This window comes from Amyelois transitella, chromosome 21 (assembly GCF_032362555.1).
Source record: "Amyelois transitella isolate CPQ chromosome 21, ilAmyTran1.1, whole genome shotgun sequence".
NCBI lineage: Eukaryota > Metazoa > Arthropoda > Insecta > Lepidoptera > Pyralidae > Amyelois > Amyelois transitella.
The window spans coordinates 3,349,490-3,375,678 of NC_083524.1; the positions used below are offsets into that span (position 1 = coordinate 3,349,490).

At 34.4% G+C, this 26,189-nt stretch overlaps 3 protein-coding genes across 6 annotated transcripts in view; 1 reads left to right on the top strand and 2 right to left on the bottom strand.

Annotated features, from left to right (window-relative positions):
• LOC106139411 (N-alpha-acetyltransferase 15, NatA auxiliary subunit) overlaps positions 1 to 10,022 on the top strand; it is a 94,253-nt gene extending 84,231 nt beyond the window's left edge. The window contains exons 12-17 of the mRNA XM_060950251.1: positions 1,670 to 1,767; positions 2,266 to 2,364; positions 3,287 to 3,395; positions 4,250 to 4,413; positions 5,269 to 5,445; positions 5,739 to 10,022. Of these exons, the coding sequence (XP_060806234.1) occupies positions 1,670 to 1,767; positions 2,266 to 2,364; positions 3,287 to 3,395; positions 4,250 to 4,413; positions 5,269 to 5,445; positions 5,739 to 5,909 (818 nt within the window). The 3' untranslated portion in view covers positions 5,910 to 10,022. The remainder of the gene's footprint in view (positions 1 to 1,669; positions 1,768 to 2,265; positions 2,365 to 3,286; positions 3,396 to 4,249; positions 4,414 to 5,268; positions 5,446 to 5,738) is intronic.
• Positions 10,023 to 11,625: 1,603 nt separating this feature from the next.
• Positions 11,626 to 13,550, bottom strand: LOC106139410 (alpha-(1,3)-fucosyltransferase C). Its single transcript, XM_060950485.1, has 3 exons — positions 12,850 to 13,550; positions 12,368 to 12,545; positions 11,626 to 11,646 (listed from the first exon to the last, which is right to left on the bottom strand). Exons 1-3 carry the CDS (start codon positions 13,548 to 13,550, stop codon positions 11,626 to 11,628), a joined length of 900 nt encoding a protein of 299 aa, XP_060806468.1.
• A 5,187-nt stretch (positions 13,551 to 18,737) lies between these two features.
• On the bottom strand, positions 18,738 to 25,394 carry LOC106139409 (alpha-(1,3)-fucosyltransferase C-like). 4 transcript variants are annotated; one of them, XM_060950221.1, is made up of 4 exons: positions 25,194 to 25,394; positions 24,743 to 24,873; positions 21,051 to 22,103; positions 18,738 to 20,520 (listed from the first exon to the last, which is right to left on the bottom strand). In XM_060950221.1, exons 3-4 carry the CDS (start codon positions 22,040 to 22,042, stop codon positions 20,259 to 20,261), a joined length of 1,254 nt encoding a protein of 417 aa, XP_060806204.1. In that variant the 5' UTR covers positions 22,043 to 22,103; positions 24,743 to 24,873; positions 25,194 to 25,394; the 3' UTR covers positions 18,738 to 20,258. The 4 variants fall into 4 exon arrangements, with proteins under 4 accessions (XP_060806204.1, XP_060806205.1, XP_060806206.1 ...); XM_060950222.1 differs by having other exon boundaries at positions 25,169 to 25,394; XM_060950223.1 differs by having other exon boundaries at positions 25,049 to 25,394.
• Between the last annotated feature and the right edge of the window lie 795 nt (positions 25,395 to 26,189).

Consider the following 26,189-nt stretch of genomic DNA (forward strand, 5'->3'; position numbering starts at 1 on the left):
TGTATGTTCTGGAAGTGTAAAAGTAGGAATGAATGAAAACCAATTTCCTAAAAACCCTTGGCAAAAGCTTGTATGCAGGTCTAATTATTAACAAAATCTAATCACAGCTGCACATAGCGTTGTAGTAAACTCGGGGCGTGCCTTAATTTGAATTTGCGAAATTCCGGTGAATTAGAGCAGTAATTTGTGAATACGTGTCCCAGACGTCAGATTAAACTACAATGACGTTGCGAAAACCGGATTCTGTCTACTCATACTCGGCTACGGACCGTAAGATTATGTTTGACTACACATTATTTTAAAATTTTCCATAAACTGATTTGAAAATTTCATGCAAGGCGCGGTCGTCGTAATCGTCTGGTAAATGTTCAAAGACTAGCTTATTTTTGTGATTTAACTGTCTATCGAAATAAATCGACACAGTTTTTGATTAATTTTTAGTTGAACAATCTATCGAATGAAATTTTTAATTGGATCGATAGCTATTCCTAAACCGATTAAGATGTTTAAATATAATTAACGTTATTTTGCTTCTTTAGAATGTTTTAAATTTTAATAGATGTTTCTTTTAATATAATAGAAAGATGAGATATTCTTAGATAAAGTTGATAACTTATTCTTAGATAAAGTTGATAACTTATTCTTAGATAAAGTTGATAACTTTATCTAAGAATATCTTATCTTTCTATTTGCCAATTTGCATTATCATGTCCAATCTTCCAGTCAATGAGAAGTGAGTTGAGTGACCTTTCGCTTTCATTATTATTATTTCGAAGCTCTATTTCCTATACAAGTAAATGTAACGGTTGTATTTCCGCGATAGGAAATACCGTGTCGCGGTGATATACCATCCGGTGAGGAAGTAATATTTGTAATAATAGATTTCGCTGCGTCTGTGCACAAGGCTTCGGCGTCAATTACTTATTATAAATGAATATTTTCTATAACACATATGTAAGTATATGATATGATGTTCTTGCGGTTTTGTGTAGCAAGTTTCATTTATAATAAATTATTTTCCGTCACAACTTACATTTTCAATCTCGTAAAGCAGATACACAGTCAAGGACCTTTATTTCTCCAGATGAGTTTCAAAATTGACACTGAATCTTTTGGTTCATAGACCCGACTGGCAATATGACATGTCGGGTGTCCCCGGTCAAACAATGGAGTATTTCATTGATGCTTGTGACCATAGAGCAGACACAGTCAAAGAGCAATCTTTCGCAAGACGTTTGCGACACGCCGCGCCACGCGCCGGCACAATGCGCCCACGCTGTGTCGAGTCTAACGAATTTAATTAAAATTACACTTCAAATCACTTAAATAAATGATGAAAAGTAGTTCGCGATTGACTTGTTTTATATATACTTCATTTAATTAAGGTCGAAATCACGGAAATCATAATAATAGAAACAGAATTATCGAATTGTAGTCAGGAACTAAACAATTTACCAAAAAAAGAGCTTGACAGTACTTTTAGTGTTACAATTAAGATCATGTTTCTAATTTGATAAAGGTGAAATATTGAATTGCTCTATTTACAGCATTTGGTCCCACTCAACCACAATATATTATGTACTAGAAAAAATGGATGACGACACTAGTATAATTAAGTTTCATAATTACAAAGCATAGTATTTAACATATGATGTCTCGTTGTTCACAGAAAACCTTGCGCCGTCAGAACTGAAGAAACTTAGGAATAAACAAAGGAAAGCAAAACGCAAAGCCGAACAAGAGAGTGCGTTGGCCGCGCAAGTACAGGTGCGTTCAGTCTTCTCTTTTTTTGTGATGTCTTTCTCCACCTTCGTCTCCAGTCGCTTCCTAGCTATAGGAAGGCGATTTTGGTGTTTCACCAATTCCATTTGGTGTCAGCGATTCCTGGTTTAGTGCAGGTTCGACTCACGCTTCTTTCAAAGCGGCTGTTCTTCTTGAAGCAGGCTGGACTGCCGCCTTTTATAGACGCACTTTACGGATAGACACGCTTTAAGCCTGACATATAATTGATCGAACCCTGGAACAATATAATTTGTTATTATTATCTTTATGAATGTTCGGTGACGTCCTGGATAAAGCCAGGGATTAACCTAAGAATGCGAAGACACAGGAATTTTGAAAGTCAGTTATATGAATCTAATAATTACTTACTTTCTCAGTCCTCAGAAGCTGGTGAAGTGATGTTTTTATTTGAAATATTTTGTATTTATAACATTTGTATCCTTTGAAATTTGAGAACCTGAATTGTCTATTGTAATTTTCCAGGTGAAACGCGAGCAGCATCACAAGGCGCGGCAGCAGCAGGAGCAGGGAGACCCTGAGGCGCCGCAGCTGGACGAGCTGATCCCGGACAAACTTGCCAGGGTGAGGATTTCGTAATTTGTCAGTTTAAGTTTATAGGGATTTAAGTCCAACTAGCGATTTCATAAGTACCTACGAGCTTTCTCGTGTCGTACCAAGTCATAAGTGTTATTCAGATTTCCATTGAATTGGTTTGATATTAATGGACAATTGGTTGTTGTAAAGTTGGCATCGTTATTTTTTGTTATTTTTTGGTAATGTTCGTTGTTTCATCATCAATTGATGAGATATAGCTTGGTGACAGCCGAACGGTATCATTTCCCGCTTATGGATACGGAACTCTGTACTGTAGAAGTAAACCTTTCATCCATACTATTCTTTTTTTAGATTTTGTTTTTTTTTTTTAACGTTTGCCTCTTATTGTTTAATTTAAGAACTTAATTCATTCAAAACAAAGAACTCGATAGCCTACAGTCACTTGTCGTCTACAAATCACGACACGACTAAAATAATGTCTGCAACCAAATGCCAATGGATGCAGGGAACGCCTGTTGCCGCCGGAAATTGAAGTGACGTGACCTTTGTAGGCTTCGATAGGTCATAGTCTATTTTTAGATAGCTATTCCGGCCAGCTGCGTGGTTTTGTGGTTTAGGAGTTTGGTCTGTGACTCGTAAGGTCGGGTGTTTGAGTCGTATAGGACCAGCATTCAGTATTTGAATTTGCTTTTGAAATACGTTTTCAAAACTTTTGTAGGACATAAAAAGTTTGAATTACCTACCTCTTATTAAAAGTTTTAAATATAAGTTATATATATATATCTTTAATTTCTAGACTATGTCATATGTGGAGAAAAATTTATGAATTCTAAACTTAAATTCATTTAAGGCTCGTTAAATTTGTCCTGTAAAGTATGATTTGATTATATTTATGTATTATTTTTATGTCCTTAAAAATAAAATTAAATATAATTTTTCCTGATTTCAGGTAGAGGACCCATTAGAACAAGCAATCAAGTTCCTATTGCCGCTGAGAACATTAGCGGCGGACCGAATCGACACACATTTAATGGCCTTTGAAATATACTTTAGGAAAGGTGAATATTGACAGTTTAATTTGATAACAGATTACATGCAGCCAAAGTTAACCAGTTCTAATGGAATGCTGATAAGGTTGAACGCTCTATTAATTCATTTTAGGCTTGTCCTATATGAAAGTGAAACATGGACAACGTCTCACGGAAATGAGTATTGCCACGGTAATGAAAATATGTAAGAAGTCCTGAATATATATAAGAAGCAATACGGCGTGAAGAACTTTTGTAAATGCGACTATTTTGTCGTTCTAGTAACATTGACAGACAAGAGGAAACCTCCAAGATATGTGAGCAACAAATGTCCGCTAGCAAAAGGGGAAGTCAGTAGATCGGTGAAGTTCTGGACTGACGTCTTGATATAATGGACGGAGCTAATCCCTACTTATATTGTAAATACGAAAGTAACTCTGTCTGTTACGGTTTCATGCCTAAACCACTGAACCGTTTTGATGAAATTTGGTACAGAGATAGAGTTAATACTGTCGCACTATTGCAAGAAAGGTAGATAAGGGGTTAAAAGGGGGTATGAAAGATTGTGGGTAAACTTTTACGGCGAACGAAGTCGCCGGCAATTGCTAGTGGAATTTAAAGCTGAAGATGCCGTAGTCTGATAAAAAGTAGCCCATATGTTAAATATATATAGGTCCTCGTTCTTCGGGTCTTCAGCTACCTACATACCAAATTTCATCGTTATCGGTTTAGTAGTTTTTGCGTGTAAGAGTAACAAACATCTGTACTGACATCCTGACATACTCGCAAACTTTCACATTTATAATATTAGTAGGATATAAATAGTTTTTAAACACATTCAATTTATTATAACTAATGTATTTACCTACATTCGCGTGTTTCAGAAAGACCCCTGTTAATGCTACAAAGTTTGAAGCGGGCGTGGCGGCTGAACAGCGAACACCATCACCTCCACGACTGCCTGCTGCGGTTCCAGGGTTACCTGGAGACGTCGAAAGCTGACCTGAACCCTCACGTGTTGTGTGTTATCAATGCTGAGACCCAACCAGTGAGTTTGCATGTCCATTACAGACAATAGCCTTCGCAGAATGTCACTGGTGATTGTACGATGTGCTCAGGATATAGCTGTGACGTCTTGCCTTATATTTACTTGGTATTTCACAAGCCGTGTGTACCAGTCAACCATCATAGAATCATATAACAAGAATCAAATCGAATAAAACTTAATAAAATAACAACCTTATTACTTTAAAGTTTATCAGACAGTAGTAGGTGCAATAAAAAAAAGAATAGGACCACTGCGTCTAATGCTCATGGATGTCGTAAAAGGCGACCAAGGGATAGGCTTATAAACTTGGGATTCTTCTCTTAGGCGATGGGCTAGCGACCTGTCACTATTTGAATCTCAATTCTTACATTAAGCCAAATAGTTGAACGTAGCCTATCAGTCTTTTCAAGACTGTTGGCTCTGTCTACCCCGCGAGGTATATAGACGTGATTATATTGTATGTTTGTAGACAGTAAATATCTTATACTTTTATCAAAAAACAACATGTATCCTGCTATCTCGCTCATAATAGCGGACAGTTCAATTTGCGGGTTCTAATGGTGAGCTCTGATTGGCTCAAATATTTTCGCGCCATGTAAAGCTCTGCGCATGTGCATAGGTGTAACTTATAAAAGTGATACTGTAATTTCATCATTACACTGTTATCGCGCGATAAACTATAGATGTTTTGATATATTTATTTTGTTTCTGATGATGCTTTTAATTATGTCGTGAAACTGCGCAGCGTCAGTTTATCGCGCTATAAAAATGGCGTCGCGCGCGCCATTCCCGTTTCGCTTGTTGGAATTTGTTTTTTTTTTTATTTTTTAAATTAACCTTTTTCCATGTTATCAGATGTTCCGCGGCCGCAGCGCCGTACAAATGGCGGAAGAGTTCGTATCCGGCGCGGGACAGAAGTCGCAGTGCGGCGCGCTGTGGGGCGCGCGCGCGTTACTGCGGCTGCGGCCCGACAGAGCCTCGCAGGCGCGCCAGCTCGCCACCAGGCTCGACTTCCCCGATACAGACATACAGGTACGTAGCTGATGTATGTATATACATAAGATCACGTCTTTATCCCTTACGGGGTAGACAGAACCAACAGTCTTGAAAAGACTAGAAGGCCATGTTCAGCTGTATGGCTTGTTGATGGCATTGAGTCTCAAACAGTGATAGGTTTCTTAAGAGATAGAGTGGTCCCATTTTTTTTTTCTATTGGTGCCTGGAACCACACGGCACTGGCAAATCACAAGAATTAGATGGAATTATCACATCGATGGCTTTTGGATTAATTTCTTATTTTTAATAAAATAATAATTACATTTCAGGGCTGCGTGGAAGTATTAGAAAGCTTGCGAGCCGGCGATTTCGGCGAGTGCGAGAAAGAGACAGAAGAATACGTCGAGGCGTGTCGCGTCAAGTATCCGTACGCGATCGCGTTCAAACCGCCCGCGCCCGAGAACCATGCGGAAGAAACGGAAACCAAGGAGAACAACTAGTTTAGAACAACATTAGAATATACCCCCAGGTATGTGACGTCACAACTCGCAAGCTGAGAAACTTCTTGGAATAGATTTACTTTTTTTTTTCTATTTTAGAACATTATTTATATGGCCATGAAAGATCTGCAAGAAACGTAGCGAGTGGAAATTTAATGTGTTTTTTTGTCGTGATAATAGATGTATATGTGGCCACGGTAGATAATTCAGAGTCCAAATCCTCAGTAAATGTATCAGGGCATAAGAGTTACTAATACTTCTAATAGAATAACCTTTTTTTTTCAGCTAAAACCAAATTTATAATTAGGAATAAAGTGACGTTTGTATACTTGTTTCATAATGTTATTGGTTTGAATAAAAGATAAATTTGACATTTCTAAGTAGCGTTTTAATATTGTCAGCTTTTACTTTCACAAAATAAACGGAACAAATCGTGAATACCTCGAAAAAATTTATGAGAATGACTTAATGATTGACCTTTTCGGAGTTAAATTAACTTAGTGTATTAGTTTTATACACATTTTATATAAAAAAATATTGGAAACTAAACTGCAGGTAATGATCGATGACACGTATTACAAGACTTCAAAAAACGCATAGCTATGTATTCCCGTTTATATTTGAAAATGAGATATGCTTTATCGCTTATTACATGACTATATTGTCATACTTCACAAGAAATCAAACATATTTTGTGACTCTGCTTCTCGAATTTGATGTTTTATTGATTTGGCAATTTGATGTTAATTTTTCTCACTAGATGATGATGGCATTAGTATTATACTTGGCGTCTTGTCACTGTCAAATATAATGTTTTTTTAGTTCTGATTTTAATACATTAAAAAGCGAAGTATCTCTGGTTTTTATCATCATGATAGTTCAAGGTCACGGTAGAAAAACGTTACGTTCGTTGACACTAGTACTTATGGTTAAAAATTGTTGAAAATTGTAGCCTTAACATCAAACAGTGTCAAATATGTTAAAAGCTATACACGTTAAAGCTTAAGTACTAACATCTGGTGTAAGATATTTTGACAAATCGTCAATGTGAGAGTGATTATGGGCATAATACAAAAATATTTCAAACATTAGAGTGTTTTGTTTTTAAATTAACATGTATTTTGCTCTTTCTCGAAACGGTGATTTTAAATGTTACTGATTCAGTGTATGGCCAATTATACTATGAATTTATTATAAAGTTGGAAAATGATAAAATCGTTACCATTGTGCCGTGGAGCTCGACAAATTACCTGTACTAAATAACTTCTTTGAGGTTAAAGCCCTTTTTGTATAAACAGCAGAAATGTTAAAAATACAAATAAAAGAATATCACCCGTATGTCTCCACTTACTAGGTTGATTTAAACCCAAATTAAAAAGGAAAAACTGACTGCTGACGTAACATAATGTAGCAATAAAAATTGTAAAAAAAACATGAAATGTTCTAAATCTTAACATTTTTTGGAATTTTATTAAGGCTCCCAAAAATTTTATCTTACTTGAAAATCTGATTTTATTTATTCTCATCTAATTACAGTATAAATTCATTGGCAATATACTATGTCGTACTTTGTTATGTTTAGTATAAATAAGATACATCAATTCTTTGTTTGTATGTATCTGCGTTCCTTAGTAATATTGTAAACAATTTTATCAGCAATAATATGGAAATATACATATAGTTAATAATTAAAAGACTGTTTAGAAAAGAATTTTTGTATTTGAGAATACAAAACAAAATGAACCTTTACAATTTAATATTATGATGTCTGTAAGAATATGAAGAGAATAATGTAACCATTTTTTACTATTCATCCATATATACGTCAAAATTACAAAGTGAATATTGTTAACCCATTGTTTGATATTGAGACCTAGAACAATCGAAGTAATCACAAACATTGTGTGACAGGGATCTGCGTATACCAAATAACTTTCGACTGAAACGCCTGACAATTTTATTACACCTAGTAATGTTTATACATTAATTTTTAAATAACACACACTCGGGTTTTTTAATATGCATTTTGTAAGAATTTTATCGTACTTTTATTATTTAAAAAGTCACACCGCCGCATAAAATTTTAACTTAATTTTGTGATGATAATTTATTCATCCTCTATCTCCATTATTCATCATCTATATATAGTATCTCCTGGGCGATTCGATCAAACTTTTAGTTTTAATTTTATTTGTGACCTAGTGCAGGCGCGGCCAACGTTTTTGTAAATTATTCATATCGCTTAAATTTAACCCAGTATGTATAACAGAAGCATGTACACTTCTTTCTTGAAGCTTTTTGTAAGTGATAGCAACATAGTGATTTTCTTCCTTGCTATCCTTGACTGACTTTGCTTCACTGACATATATATGTATAATCCTACCGTCAATTGAAAAACGTCATTGGCTAGAGCGAGAAAGGGTGACCTTTTTTTAGCAAAAAAAGGTCACCCTTTCTCGCTTGTTGGTTTGTTTAGCAAAATATTTTGTATTTCGACTTGAATTCATTGTGTTTAGTGGTTGCGTTGAACGGCATTGAGTATATATGAAGTTTTTAAAAATAATTTTTAGTAAGCCCCTTGGACGATATTCATGAGAAGACTAACCAAGTGTTCGGTGATTTTGTAATATGAAATAAATAATCTCATATACTCTTTGTAATGAGGAATTGTTTTCTTGTGCCGGACACCTTTTGTGAAACATTTTTTATCTATTTAGATAAACATTTGAATTATAAGATAGCGAACATAGGAAATTTACATTTAAAAATAGTAATGGCGATTCGGACAACCGCATCACAGCCTTAATCTAGTCTGCGCCTGCGCGTATACGCCATGTTGTAATGGTACCACAACAACAATTTGTACAAAAATCCAGTTGAAATAAATTAGTGTACATTATTTCAATATTTAATGTAAGCGTTTTGTCTGAAGCCTTTGTAATCTCTCTTAAATTCTCTGTAAGGGCTTGGACACAGTGGTGACATAGATACCAAAACATTATAGTGTTTTTTTTTACTAAGCGCATTCATCTCTTCTATGTTTACACTGTGGCCATGCAAAGCTCGACGCGGGCTGACAAGTGTTCATCGTTGTTCGAATAAACGTCGTTATTTTTAAAGTTTGTAACGTTCAAGACTCGTTTTATAAATAATAACGTGTATAAAAACGTGTGGCAAACGCTGTTACCTCACGCAATACGAAACACGAGGTACGCTTTGTAAATAATACTTATATATTTAAGTCTGTACTATAATATAACATGTTAGTGATTCGGAAGTTTTTGAATTGACAGCTGCCTGGCTCTAGAATAGTTGATGATACGGACTTACTTGGATTTGTTTTGTTTAAAATAATTTGTGGCGGCCAGACAATAATTGTAATATTGAATACTCGGTATGTAGGCAACTTTGATTTAATTGCGCATAATGGCGACGCAAAATATGCGCTAGCCGCACTGTGTCATTACCTTTATCTTTTAAAACAAAGACTGTGCTCAAATTGTATGGAAATATTTTTTTTGTTTACTTTTTCACTAAGAATTTTTATATCGTCCAAAATGGTATACTGAAGCAAGACATAATAAAGTTAAAATTAATGCTCTGGTTCATGTGTTTGATCTGTAAAGACGGTAAAATTGTTGAAGTTCATAACCAAAAATGTTTTTTTTTTATAATTCTGGGTAAAATATTATTTTGTTCTTTGCTACAGTCGGACTAAAAAGTTATGGAGTAATTTTTTTTTATTTCATCCCTCTGGAAAAACGACTCTGAGAATGTAAATTGCACATTTTTTAACGGTTTATATCTCTCAATTGTAGACTTCGACAACCGTTGTCATGTTTTAATTAATTTTACAAACACGTATTATGTCGTCATCCCCCATGGGGGTAGACAGATGCGAAAAGTATAAACTGGTAAAAACTGTGCAAATTACAATATATAAAATAAGTAATAGTACACGCTGAGAAATGTCATAATTATGCTTTATCCGCGCACCGGTTGAAAGTCGTTCGATTGAGGACCTTGTTTACATTAATTGTTTTAAGTCGAGTGTTCGAAGTATTGTCCCTGTCATCTTGTAAATAAAGTAATAAAATTTATTTTACAAATTTGCTCGTTTTGTTTTATTTTGTCAATCCATCTTTTTCTTAGATACCAGAAATTTTGTAATTATCTTGACTTGACAAATCATAAAATTATAATGATTCAATTCCTGGTTATTGATATCGTTTTTTCATATTTCAAACAGTAATCAATTACATATAATCATAGGCAAATCAAATCCAGGGTCATAGGCATACCCCGAGTCCGGAGTAATGAAGATGCAACCGAGACTAAAGCCAGGTGGAAATAGAAGAGTTGTTGTCACACAAATTATGTGTTGAAATAAGTATTTCCATTATCTTTTCACAGCACTTTTCACTTCACACATGTTGTTTTTATCAGAATATGTCTCGGGTGCGAATCCCGGTCAAAGCTTGATGAGAAACAAAGTTTCTCTGATTATCCCGGGTCTTGGAAGTTAATGTATATAAGTATTTATCATTAAATAAAGTATCGTTGAGTTAGTATCTCGTAACACAAGTCTCGAACTTATTTCGAGGCTAACTCAATCTGTGTAATCTGTCCGGTACCTATATATAAAACCAACAGCTGTAAATGTTATCGGAGGCGGCCATTAGATAATCTTGAAGCTTACAAATTATGACCTAGCGTAAAGTTAACTTGCCAACATACACATACACACCACGCCTTACGGTGTGGTAGATATACCTAGTCGCGAAAAGTTATGTTCTATGTCAAAGAAAATACTTATAAACGTGAGATTTTGCTACGATGGGCTGCTAGCAAACACTATTTGAATATCTGGCATTGAAATTTAAATCATTAAGCCATACAGCTGAACGTCACTTTTCAGCCTTTTCAAGACTGTAGTCTCTATCTTCCCCGTAAGGGATAAAGACGTGATTATATGTATGTTTGTTCTAGCAGCTAACCCAATTGGCTTTCCACTAAAGCTTGTTAAGAGACTAATTTAAGACAAACGTGGTAATAATCTGCAGATTACAACATCGCTAGTCTCTAATCCCTGAGAAAGCGACTCCTGCACGATCGCGATCCATGGGATTAATCCCTGGATTACTGAGACATATAAACCTTATTGATATGTGCTCATAATTCGTTCAACATATTGTTGAAAAATCTTTGAAATGGGACGAATGGGTACATCGTAGCAATGCTAGCTCAAACTGTTATACCTATGTTCTTACGTCTAATAATAAATTTTATTGGTTTTTAGCGTCGCAGTAGATTTACTTTCCGACTTCAGCGACAGATACAAAAATAGTGTGTGCCAATAATTTTTCTTCTTGCGCTGAAGGTAAAATTATTTCAGGCCGAGCCCCCGGCGCCGCAGCAAGCACGCGCGACGCCGTTTTTATCTCGCGAAGAACTATCGCTGACCCGTTTCACGTCATATAGTACGATAATTTTGCCCGATAAAAACTTAGATTCTTTGGATACTTTCACATACATACAACATATATTTAAAATCAAATAATGTATTTTGTTTGGTTCGTGGAAATCATAAGTAAATGGCAATCGACTGAAAAAAATATTTTTTCACAAGATAATCGTTAAATTATGGGATACCTAATGATTAGAAAATTTTGAGAAATAAGATTTTGCTACCAATTTTTTCTTCCAAGTAAGAGAATTAGTACCAGCGAAGCCCCATCTGAAAATACAGCTTCAGATGTTTGAGATCAAATTTCATAAAAGCCTTGACATCGCCCTTAGGGGCTAAAACAATACCCTAATTAGAATTTAAGATTCGCCCGACATTATCATTAGAGTTTGTGATTAACTGATTACCATGACAAAGCTATGTGGAGTTATGGAAATTAATTCCTAAGTCGACGCAATTAATGCGTCTTGTGGCGTCGCAGTGTTTTTTTTTATTGTTGTCGCTATGGAGAGCTGTAATGTGATTCCGAACATGCCTTTCCATTCTCTTTCTATATTGGATAGAGGTGACATAAGATGTTAAAAGTGCCAACAAAATTGCTCAAGAGTTAATGTCGGGTAGCGTTAAATTTTGCGCCTTCATTTGCTTTTCATTTTACTCATTAACATTATCTCATCTTCCCGTGTTCAATGCACACTTCTGCCACAATGCTTCAGGGCCTGGGGTCAGCCTTTCCACAGTTCCACTTCACTCAATACCACATTTTAATAAAAATTTATCGCGATGCGTATACGCGACAGCATTTAATAATTGCAAAAAAAAAAATTAAGCATCATATAAACTCACAAATTGTTAACAAACTGGATATTCAATATAAACCATAAACAGTAGAAGTCTTCATATCTTTTTGTAAGGCTGTGTAATCTACATTCCACCACTTTGTAAAATTTCTCACAATTTTATTTCTTTTCATAAATCTTTTATCGGTTACCGTGGCACAAATATTGCATATATTTTCCCGAACTTTAGGATTGTGATATGTGTAGAATTTTTTCCACCAAAAGTACTGCAGATATTTATTAGGGTAGCTGAGCAAATCTTCAATGGTTTTTGCTAGATTCGCTGGCGAGTGTCTCATAGCGTCCAAATATGATCCAGGTGGAAGGAAACTGTAAAATGTTTTGTTATGATCAACCAGATTATATAAATATAATTATACAACGATGCGCCCCAGCCGGTACGTGAAGAGTGTCGGTGGTCGTATCGATAACCTTTAGAAAACTGGGGTTAGACGACTCTCAATCCCTATGTTTAAAACCAGTGTCCGACTCAAATGACGTGGACCCAAGGCTTTAACGCAACATTGCTAAGAATGCATCTAGAAATTGGTAAACTCGGATGATGATGAATACGATTCTAAAAAGGCTAAAAGAGTATTTTGAATAAAATGTATATAAATGAACCTTTACATACCGGCTATAATTTGCCCCTCCAAACACAATAGGAACCACATAATTTTGTAGGGCTACCAATAGCTTCCCTGTCACATAATCTCTATCCAGGGAATTTTCGAAGGCCAAATAGAAATAGTACGTCTTCGTCATTTTTTGACGACATTTCTCGACATTCTTAGAGCATTTGAAGGGTCCACATGGGCCGTAGACATCAACTGCTAATCCAAACAGTTTAAGTTCTTTCTGCAAATTGGCTACTAACTGTTCTCTTCCACTTAAAGTACGACAAGTTGATAAATATACGGCTGCCGCTCTATCTTTGCGCTTTAAAATACTAGTGGAAACTAGTTTATGATCTACTTCTTCCTCGGGTACCCAATACATTTCCTTCTGTGGCCCAATTTCATTGCCTTCCGTATCTTTAATAAGTAAATGCGGTAGGGGAATGTCAGAATCTAGTCTATAAGTAGCTGTTGCGTTAAAGAATCCATCAAATATATTTTCATCTACAGGATGATTAGCGCTACTGTCCATATTGAAAAAAATATATTTTTGATACTTCGCTCGTTTTTGAGGTAAATCGTCTTCGGTAAGATCTTTGCCGTTGAACGCTATGACGTCAAAGTCTCTTATATCTTTAAAAAGACTCCTATTCAAGGTGACGTAACAGTTGTGTGAGGGACAACGCAGTTTACTAAACTCTGTTCGGCCGTGTGACATCGAGGAAAACGGCTCAAATTGATTGTTCGACCAAACGAGTACATATTTAATTTTTTGAGATTTCCGATAATATGTGTTACTTTCAGAATTTTTCTGTATTAATCGAATCTCAAAACCTTCTTTGGATGCAAATATTTTTGGGAATTTGTTGAACGAAAACTGAAGTATGTTATCGTTTATCCAAGAGAAACAGATGAATGAAGCAACACACATAATTAACAGATGTAAACATTTGAGATTTCTTGAAGGCATGCACCAAATAACCTCTTTATTAATATCTCGTTAGAACTATGTTAATGAACTATTTATATATTGTTAGTAAGTATATCAATCAAGTCAAACGCACTAATATTATACTTTTCTAGTTGTTTGTTTATGACATGAGGTCTCAGAACAGTAAGGGGAAAAAATTTGTTAATTTCCAGCTTGACGTAAATTTTAAGATATTTCTAGAAAGTAAGATTTATCAATGAATAAAACCGAAAGTAGGTAACAGTTTTGCGTTTATATCGCGAATCGTAAAATATCACATATGCAGCGATAAAAATCAAATTAACACATGGTACAGTCGACTGCAGGGAAATAGGCATGATCCTCTGTTGATACCCTTTATTCTATCCATGTACCTTAGCCTACCACGTGGAAACCAAAACAGTCACCTCTACCAGTCTACTGTACAGTAGAGTAACTTGACACATAATAATGAAATACATATTTGATTAATTAAGACACCTGCAAAGTCAGATTCTAACACTGCAGAAAGCACACAAACAAATAATTTTACTCCATTAATAAAGTGGGAAGAAAAGTGTGTTTCAACAACTTTTCTCCCCTCGCTAAAGGTATAGTTATTTTAGACCAAGCCCACCATCGCTGGCTAAATTACGGGTACGTGTCACGTCATATTAAAAAGCGAAACAGCGGTAGTTTTTCGGGCGATGGAAACGGCGTCGCGCGCGCCAGCTACTGGAGCAGAAATCTTATAGGAATTAATATTACCGCGGCTGGACTAGCAACCTGTCACACGATTGAATCTTAGTTCAATTTACGTATATTAATTTATGAATCCAGTGAATGTGACCCTCGGTTCCTGTGACTATTGGCTCTGTCCAGTAAGAGAGACATACGTAAAAGAATATTTCATTTCATTGATAAGTGTGTGACACCACACCTCGGTTTTAGAGGCCAAACAACTGCCCTTCGAGGCTCATAAAATGATGATACTTTTATAATACGATAAATAATTACTAGACTCTTACCTACATTATTGAATCGATAGTTTTTTGCACAAAGTACACATGAATGGTCCGTTACATTATCGATTCATTATAATTTTAAATAACCATCCGGTAGCACGTGAGAAACACACGTAATAGAATTAAGTACCTAGTTTAAAAAAAAAGGCGTTTAAGTAAATTTGCTTAATGTTGTGATTTGTTTTCCAGGATACCTACAACAATCACCATGTCTACATATGAGGCGTCTAGTTTCAAAGTCCGCTAAAAGACTTTTTCATAAAAATTGAGGTAATAGATAAAAATGGCGCCAGGACGTATTCTTTTTATGATGTCATTATCATCTCTCATCAAAAACTGGCAAAACCTATAGAAATTTGCACTCAAAACTTTACATTCATTGCAAATCCCGCTAAAATACGTGTTGTTTACTTCAAAATCCGCTAAAAAGAAATTAGCCAATGACAGCGCGGTATTGTGATCACGTGTCATTCAAAACAGTATGGCAGTTTTTTTATCTCAGGTGAAAGGTTGCTCCGGTTTTTTATTGTTTTTAATAAGAAAACATGGAGAATTTAGTTCAATTTGTGCAAAAATGTGATCCTAAGGAAGCGCGGAAGAAACTACGCGACATTCCTTCATGGAAACGCACTAAGGAAACTCGAAAACTGTAGGTAAAAAGTTACTGTAAAACTACTTTCAAAGTGTTTTGATGGTGTTATGCAAAATGAGTAATTAGTATAGTTATATATTGTAGGTACATTAATTTTTCAGTCAACACGTACTTACAAAGTACCTTCATTATATTTAGTTTTAATATTCACATTTAATTTTAATATCAACCTGATATTTAACGTTTAAGGATAGTTAAATTAACTACCGACTTCGTACTTAGTATTGAATACTGTTTAGCAAAAAAATAAATGATATAATGATGCGTATGACGGTCCACGCTTCTTGAAAATTAATCTGATAATAAACAATGGAATAAAATCGAATAATGCGTGGTATGTACTACCTGACATAATCCATTCACATTAATGCTTTTACCTGCTTTTTCCAATGATAGTATTAAAACTGCTAATATTTTATTAATTATTTTGTTTTATTTTTAAAACCAAAATTTATTCACTTACTGTCTTGTCCGTATTGCATAACGCTTTTTATTGCTAGTCCCTGTTTGCAACAAATCCCTCTAAAACTCTTGACGTTTGTTTCAAACTCCCTTTAAATTGATTGTTCGTAGCAAAATACGCCATAATGAAAATATTTTACGTTATATTTAAAATTATAACATGCATTTCCAAATAATTAGGTTAGTTCCGGTATTACCAGAGTAGAATCCACAAAACCTGCTAGTATTTTTTGTCTTAGTGGTAAATTTAATATAAAAAAAACGTTTTTTATATATTCCTTAAATTTTTGAAACAGCATTTTAGCGGACTTTGATACTAGATGACTCATATAAGATTGTATACTTAGTTTGGCTTGCTTGGTTATTTTGTTTCATATGGTTAAACTCGAATAGTAAAATACAGATCTCTTACAATATCGCATTCAACAGACCGAAGTTTCATTACAAAACCCATATAAAAGGGATCCATTTGAGAGTTTGGACGTGGTGGAACAAAATATACCAAAGAAAACTTCGACACATATTGGTTTGGCCGGGAATGGGTACATATCCTTTTTCTGATATTTTAGAAGGACGAGAAGAATTCATTCGTCTCAATTGCCCTTTCTCGAACTGCTACATTACTGGAAATAAAACTTATTTTAAAGACATACGGCAATTCGACGCCATAATTTTTATCGGGAAAGAAATGTCTAAGTTTTATTTCCCTCGGAATCGATCTTATCATCAAAAATATATTTTCTATAGTATGGAGAGCAGTCCTAATTTTCCTGTAGAGGATAAGGAATTTGATAACTTCTTTAATTGGACGGCTACTTACAGACTTGATTCTGAAATCCTTATGCCTTACATACTCATCAAAGATAAAGCTGGGAAGACTGTCGGTCCAAAAATAGATATGACTTGGATACCCGAAGTCCAATCGGATGAATTGGTTTCAGATATAGATTTAAAACATAAAAGTCGTGCAGCAGCTATTTTTTATTCTCATTGTCGTTCTTTAAGCGATAGGGAAGCCGTTATATCCGAACTAACTGCACAACTGAAACAGTTTGGTTTGACCGTAGACACATTTGGTTCATGTGGTAACCATAGATGTTCTAGATCAAGAACGGATAAGTGTGAAAAACTATTAAATGAAGAATATTTTTTCTATTTGTCTTTTGAAAATTCAATAGATATGGATTATGTGACAGAGAAAGTATTAAGACCACTTAAGCTTAATGTAGTGCCAATAGTTTACGGAGGGGCCTATTATAACAGGTACAACATCTCTTCAGAATGCAAATTTTATTTCACTTATACTCAATAAAGGGGCTAACATCAGCTAAGTAAAATTTTGAAATGCAAGCACACATTGAATGACATATATTTTTTTTAAAAGAATCACAGAAGACGCATATTAAAAGTCTCAATTAGCTGATGTAGTCATCTTAATTTACTTTAGACCCGGTAAACTTCCTCCTCAATCCTATTTAACTATAACACCAGCTTGGATCATGCTTATAGTTTCTGGTTATATCAACTTTCATACTTTCACTTAATTTATGGGTATCTTGGTTAAAAAATTAGCTGTAAACGCACAGACGAACACATTTTAAAATGTGTGTTTTCGGGCAAAAAAAAATTCAAGACAATCGAAATGTCGGGAGACAGGTAAACATTAGATACGGGTGTCAGGTTTCCCTTTATCGCGAAGATCTGATGGGAATCATTTCGTGTAAAACCTGACTAACCCAATCAAGGATCATGGTCAAACGCACCATTCGCTTATCTTCAAGGAGATAAGGATGTAACAGGGACACTAGGAGGAAGAAGTCTATTGTAGTTTTAATAAGGGATCTTTTTTCAGATTTTTACCGCCAAGGTCTTATTTGGATGCTGCTGAAATGTCCACGTGGAAATTAGCCAGAACAATGGTGGACCTGATAACCAATTCTACTAAATATCTGCAGTACTTTTGGTGGAAAAAATACTATACATACCACGATCCCACGTTAAAAGAAAACATATGCAACATCTGCGAAAAAATGAACGATAGAAATCTATGGAAGGGGAATAAAACTTATGAGAAGTTTAGGAAATGGTGGAATATAAATGGGTATGATTAAATATGGAGTTTTCTTCGATAGAGAACTTAAAAGCATCAAATGTGTGGCATAACGTAAAACGTGGGTACTATTAATGATAATTTGTTCAAACGTCCTTAAATATAATCATATCTTTATCCGTAAGGCCACGTTTTGGTATAGCTGTATGACATAATGATGGAATTGTGATTCAAAAAGTGACAGTTTGTTAGCCCATCGCTAAGATAATCAGAAGTTTATTAAATTTTTTTTAGTGGAAGGTAATTCGCTTTATTATGACAACAAATTATTATAATATTTGCCGTGTGGTTCCCGGCACGAATAGAAAAAAGAATAGGACCACTCCATCTCTTTCCCATGGATGTCGTTAAAGGCGACTAAGGGGTAGGCTTATAAACTTGAGATTCTTCTTTTAGGCGATTTGCTAGCAACCTGTCACTATTTGAATCTCAATTCCATCTTAAAGCCAAACAGCTGAACGTGGCCTATTAGTCTTTACAAGTCTGTTGGCTTTGCCTACCCCGCAAGGGATATAGACGTGATTATATGTGTATGTATGTATTTATTATAACATGACTTACCCACTCCAGGAGAGTACTCATAAGGACCCAAGACTCCTCTCCAAGGATGCAACGGGGACAAACTTTTGATACCATAATCAATTCTTTATCTCGCCTGGAATACTAGGCGCAGTTAAAAAATTTATAAAGTAAATAATAGAGAGCATATTGTAACTTTAATATCATTTCAAAACTATTTAACATTATAAAAAAAACCTGCAAATAACAAAACTTAATTATGAAAACTATAGAAATATACATATTTTCATGATTATTTTTATGTGATACGGCCAATGCATCTCTTTTAAATGATTTTTATGTAAACTATTATTGGATTTCACTTCTAGAAAATCTTATTCAGAACTTTGACAAGGCATAATAATGTGTCTTAAATTTCCTCTCTTTTTCTCTACCAATTATCACAGAGTAAGAGCGAGAGAGAAAATAATACTTGGGCTTTATCTATCGTTCTTGAATTGACCGTCACTATGTTATATTGTTCTAAGTTTAGACCGAAACAGCAGTAAGTATTATATAGGTAGTGAATGGCCGGGTACAATGGTTATAAAGTTAGCACAAATTAAGTACAAATACAATTTGGTTTTTCATATACCTAACAGTATCAATAGGCGGAGTTGGGAGATAAAAATATTCGTCTTTCTCTATTTATATCTTAGAAATAGTTGATAATAACATATGAGAATCTCTATTTAAATTGTGCTAATTTATTCGTAATTTGGGTCACAAATAAAAACAAAGTACATTATTTTGTACGAACATAATATCGATTTAAAATTAAGAGCTAAAAATAAATTAACAATATTTACAAATTTACAAACAACAACTAGCACCGTTTTATTTAAGTACATAATTATTTCATAATTTAAATTAATATCGTAAAACAAGCGTACACAAATATAATTTCAAAGGAGATTGACCAAGTATTTGTATTAAAAACTTAATAAATGACATATACGAGTATGTAAATCTTTAATGATTCTGTTAATTCAACAATTTTTTTTATTCTGATTTTTTATTCTGAATTTTTTTAAAGTTTTCGTGTTGATTTTATTTATTTTATAATTAGGAGGGTTATTTTAATCAGACAGAGTTACAAACTAAGGACTCATCCTAAAAATAAACTTTGGTACTTAGGTTAGCGACACCACTTATAGTCATTCTCCTTTAGGTAAGTACATATATTAAGATCTTTAGATCGAATTATTTAAATTTAGATATTTCATTACTCGAACACTGTTTTTCAATAACTTATGATGACTTTATTTGTTGTCCCACAAGCTTTGTTATAAATTTAAGGCCTTTAACACGTACTCCTATTTGTATATAATGATTGCAAATTTTAACAATTGACATAAATAAACGTTAACGGTGTTAAAACTGCGTTCATATCTGGAACGTTTCACTTTCTGTTGCAAAAGATAGATTTCGGTGAAATTTTGCCAAAGTGAAAATATATCTATCTAGTCTTTTTAGACTTACCTGCTTGGTTTTTGAAATAAAAACCTTGACAAGAAAATTAAAAATTTAGTTTTCATTTTTTTTTAACTTCGGCATGATTTCATCAAAATTTTATGTAACTTTTGAAAATAAAAGTTATGTCGCACGAAAATTTATCTTTGCAGCAGACTCTTTCAAACATATCACCATATTTTTATGATGTTCGTATCTTAGCACCTTTTCTTATAATTCGGATTCCAGTATTCTCGGAAGTTTTTGTAAACACTGTATGTGTTGAACATGGAACTATTACTGAGGGTGGAACAGAGAGAGCAAATACAGTAAGAGTTCTGTTCAGGGTAAGAGTAGTGGCGCTTCCACCAGAAGAATCGCTGGTACTCTTCACTTGACTCTATCGCTTTGGCCATGGTGGCGGCCAGCTGCTTTGGGGTCTGTTTCCGACCGTCTAGGTATGAATGTGGTGGTAGAAACCTGAAAAGAATTTTATTGTCAGTATTAACTTAATATCATAGACGTACAGTAAACAACCTTAAATGAGCATTAAGAGTGACAAACATAACGTTGCACTAGTTAGTATTGATAACGCTCAATTCCCAAGAGATATTATGCTGAAATTTTGTACATACATACATACATAAAATCACGCCTCTTTCCCGGGGGGGTAAATATAAATATAAATATATACGGGACAAATTACACAGATTGAGTTAGCCTCGAAGTAAGTTCGAGACTTGAGTTACGAGTTACTAACTCAACGATACTATATTTTATAATAAATACTTATATAGATAAACATCCAAGACCCAGACCAATCAGAAAAAGTTCTTTTCTCAACATGCTCTGACCGGGATTCGAACCCGGGACCGCCGGTGACACAGACAAGCTTACTATCGCTGCGCCACCAAGGCCGCAAATAATATAAAAATACTGGGCAGGGCTTGTTTGAAAATTTACAGCCCCTGTTTAATGATTACTACAATTTAAGTGATTGTACAACTTACATGGAGTAATTAGCCCCTCCATATACTATTGGCACTGTGTTGTGGTGAAACGCCGTCAGCACTTTCTCCGTGATGTAATCTTCATCGAAAGAATTTTCCAGGGCTAAGTAAAAGTAATAGTTTTTCTCCAGCATACTGAAACATTCCGGAGCCCATTTTGGACACCTGAGCGTTCCACAATTTCCATAAATATCTATGGTTAGCCCATACAGACTGAGTTCGTGCTGCAGTTTCTTAACAAATTCATTCCTATTATTCCTACTATCGCAATTTGATACAAACCACGCTGCTGCTTTAGTCTTATTATGTATATAAGGCAACTCTTCATCAATGGCAGTCATATCTACCCATTCCATATCTTTTCTTGGACCTACAATTTCATCATATTTATTTTTAATTATGATATATTGGTTCCGAATTGTAGAATCTAACCTGTAAGTGTAAGTCCAGTTGAAAAAATCATCGTACTTCTCATCACATACTGGGTAGTTGTCAGCTGACTCCGTGATAACAAATATATATTTCTGATGTGGCGATCTTCGTTGAGGCAGGTCCCAAGATCTTAAATTGTGTATGTTGCGACCATTAAAAGCTATAGCGTCAAATTTGGTGACATCGCCGCCCAAGAATTTCCTATCAGTGGTGATATAGCAATTAATCGACGAACAATTATGCTCAATGAAGGCTCTCTGTCCTTTGCCAAGTTGGTAGAACGGTGAGTAATCGTAAGGCGTCCATAGCAGTATATACTTCAGGTCTCTTGGCAATTTATTTGGGTGGCGGTACAATTCGTAGTATCTTAAATCGTTTGCAACATTTTTCAATGCTTCGTTCACCAAGTCGGTCTCGGTGTATTGGTTGTCGCGTGAAGTTGATTCGAACCAAAGGATTGCGCAGCTGGCGATACCTAAGAGAAATAGACATCGTATGGACAGGATCTGCCTAGGAACGGGGATGGTGAGGGTGCCGACCTGGTGCTTGAGACGATGCATCGCGGACGTTGCATGGTGTTTCACTTTCAGAACAGACTGAGTGCACCATGTGCTGAAAATCCTGGAAAAAATTTACTAGTCAGTCGAGAATTAGACAAGTTTAATAAGCTTTATCAAATAGATGACAAATCAGTAGCGTCTAGTTTACGTTTATTTATTTTCTAACGTTTTGCTGCTAATGAAGAAATTGACTAATAATTTTTAAAGTTTGATGCGCATGCGATCTTAGTTAAGATGCTTCGTTTCTGCGCTCATCTTGCAAGGCAGTCTAGAAGATAAATTAAGCGATGGGCTTATTTATGACTACTATGACAGATTTAAAGCCACAAACGGTCGCTTTAAGGACAATAGGTGTTTAAGTATATTAATTTTTTATTCAATTTATGTAAACTTATGTATCCAAATATTATATTGAGTACTTGTGCCTTGCATAACAGTATTATTTGTTTCCCAGTGAAACTGTTTGTTTTGCTTGGCTATTTTAGTAAATTCCGTTAAACCATTAGAGCGTGACCTAGTTAATCCATTCTTGGAAACTTCCTAAAACCAATGTACTGCTTTTATAATTTTAATATTGGATTTCCTTTACCACATTAAATTTTTGAATAAATGAATCAGATTTTGTTAGATTAAGTAAAGAAATATTGACAACTACTTATTTAAAAATCATCTTAAGTCATAATTACATGCTTATGAAACTGTATGTATCTTAGGGAAGGAAATACTGGAGATTATGAATAATTCTTTAGCTTCAATTTTAATTTTATTTAAAATTTTAATAGAGTGACTAAATAAATTAACTAATTAATATACGCCTCGAAAATTGCGTCTGGATGTTTCCTGAATATTTTTCGCTAGGTTTCGCATCCTTAGGAATTAACAGGTGCTTCCAAAAAAGTTCAATCGTCTCTTGTCTTTTCTATGTGCCAAATTTTACTTAAATCAGAGAAGAAATATTTTTTGAATATAAGAATAAAGATTATTTTTTTGGATTATAATTCATTATCTAAAAGATGGATCATAAGCTAAAATTGCGTTAGGTGAATGTTTAGTTTATTTAAACTTACATAAGAGGAATATTTTTTTTTAAATATAAAATAATATTTTTAGATATAATTGTACATAACTTATGCTTTGTTCAATGTACTTGTTAATCATGTTCATATTATGATATGAACATACAGTACAGGGATGCGAATATTATATTACACAGACGGATACCTACACATTCGAAGTAATGTCTGATTAAAAGTTTTAGAAAATTCGAAATTTTACTAACTTTTTGTCCATAATATTTCTTGGTTCTAATATAAAGTATACGCGATTTAGACTTACGATATTTTTCATAGCAATAAATCAATTGTTTCCGCGTAGGTACATTTTGGTTAACTTGTACTAAAATGAATGAAAAACTATCTGTTAATGTTCATTTTAGCAAAAAATTATCAATACGGTAACATGACAAGAGCTTGACAAAACATTCTTCTTTAAAAAAAATTCTTTGGAAAATAACCATAGAGGACCTAGTACCTTGTAGGTGTCACGTCAATATGAGCGAAATTTTTCTTTCCCGCTCGAGTTTTGTAGTACGTAATAAAACGGTTTTAAATACATATAACTAGTTAAAATTAATTTGGTCATGAATAAAATAAATCAATTAAAATTTCAAGGGCTCTCATGCTAGGCTGGTACGGAAGATAAACATTAGGTAGGTAGGTATTGTGTGACAGCTGCTGCTCTACTCGTGCAGATTATACTCGTACCTACAAGTCAATCTAGGGAAATGCATGAGCTTGGGATGTTTTAGGCGATGGCCTGTCAATATCTCTGAAAACCAAATTCCATCAAACAGCCATCCAATTAAATGTGACTTCCGAGTTTTGTGACTTTATCCCGTACGAGATGTATATGATGATGATATATGAATACTATGTGTTTATGTGTATTTTTTAATTCTTCGAAATTGTTAATATTATTGTAATAAAATGTTCCTTACGTTTCCCACTAGTAGGTACCTATCTCTACTAAACTTCTTCAAAATCAGATCATCGGCCTGAAAGTTATCGCGGCAATTGACTTTAACAGATTTTTTTTTTGACATACCTAAGTAAACTATTTTAAGAGATTTATGCCTATACTGAAAATTTCATCGAAAAAAGACATGGTTATTTAAAATTACTATTACTACTAGCTTCAGAGCGAGGCTTCGCTCGCTTGAAAAATTTTAGAAAAAAATACCTGCTGTCCCGAAGGTCTATTCTATATTTGTGCCAAAGTTCGTGAAACTCGGTCCAGCAGTTTTTGAGAGTATTCGGTACAAACATACGAAAATGCAAAATCTTTTCTTTTAAATATTTGTGTACCTAGATTTTGAAAGTAGAATAATATATTAAATTTTTTTTTCTTTATAGATAAGATTTTTTGACGATAATAGAAAAAACAACAGCAAAGTTATTATGGTATGCTAATGGTACTATGGTGTAGGTATGTGGTAAAATCACATACAAGGTAAAACATTATCCTAAACAATGCACTGTTATGATACAATGTCGGTGGTGGTATGTACACACACATGCATAATAAAGTACGGTACATAATAATGTTCGTATGTTATACGAGTATGTTATGAAACAAGAAATCTCAATCGTAGTCTAGGTTCTCATACATTGCATAAAGCTACTGATAAAACCAGTTACCTACCTGTTATTGGATACTATCTCGATAACCCGCCCATTTGAAAACGGTACACGCTTCCTTGTTTAGTGTAGTTTTAGGTACGTTCTCTTAATTCCGCCGCATATCACGTCACATGCGCACAACCGAAGCACAGACTATAAACAAATGCAAATAAAGATTGAAATAGTTTAGGTTTATTGGTTATTATAGGTTAGAAAAATATTGTTCTATTGTTAAATTTTGTACAATTTAAAATTGTTAACGCGTATTTTTGTATTTTTATTGGGAGCGCGATGTGTGTACGGCTTGATAGATAGCGGTGACACTGACAGTACAAAATATAAGGGTGTGGGGCGCAAACTCCGTGCCAGATGTGCAGACAAGGGCAGAACACTTTCTTAGGGTGACCTTTGGTTACATGGATGTAAAACAGGTTAATGAAGAACTCACAGAAGATTTATAACGAAATGATTACTAGTTAAAAGGCACAGAAATATTCTATTTCCAAACAGCGCGCGAAACACGAACGCACGGACGATGAATTGGTTACTATGTGAGTGACTGAGCGAGTAGTGAGTGCCTCCTAGCGTGATGACTCAGACTGGCCATTGATCTATTCTATTTCATTGCCACGAACATAGATAACAGTGTGAATTGCGTAATTAAGATGATCTAAGATAGAAGCTATAAGATTAAGGTATTTTTTTTACATTTGCGAGATTTATTTTCGTCGCGAATTAAGACCTCACGAAATCACACCTTAATTTATTTTATAAAATTGTATATACCTACCCCAATTTTTTTATTTAACCGATTTTGATGTTTCAAAATTCTATTGACAGGTTCTACATTTAAAATTTTATCAAAATTAGACCAGCGGTTCGAAAGTTATCGCGTTACAAACATACAGAAAAAAAATTTCGTCGCAAGTTGTTTGGTAGACCTCACTCTCTTGGTAAATAAATTAGTGTCAAATTTCAGATGGAAAGATAAGAACGAATGGTACTATTTTTTTTTATTGCTGCCGGGGATCACACGGCAATTACTACATTCACAATTAGGTTAAAATACATTTTTTACCCAACTGAGTTAAAATGAGGGTTATATCTTCCAATATACGAGTATTAAATGTATTTCTCATGACGATCATGTTTACAAATCATTGCCTGATGTAATAAAAGAACAATAGCTAAGTGAGAACTTTTTGTATCTAAACACGGAAGGATTGCTTCTTTCACTGGTTGATACGTACTTATTTAAAAAAAAACAATTTGCATATCTACATAAAGTATGTGTCATACAAGTTTAAGAATACAACTGGGAGGAATATCGCAGCATTATTTACATTATTTACCCTTTACCTTTTTTGTACCTGGAATGCACTTCCTAAAACGATTAGGAGAGCTAATCGCTCGGCGTTCAAACATGCTGTGAATGGGTTCTTCCTTCGGCATATCAATAATTAGACATC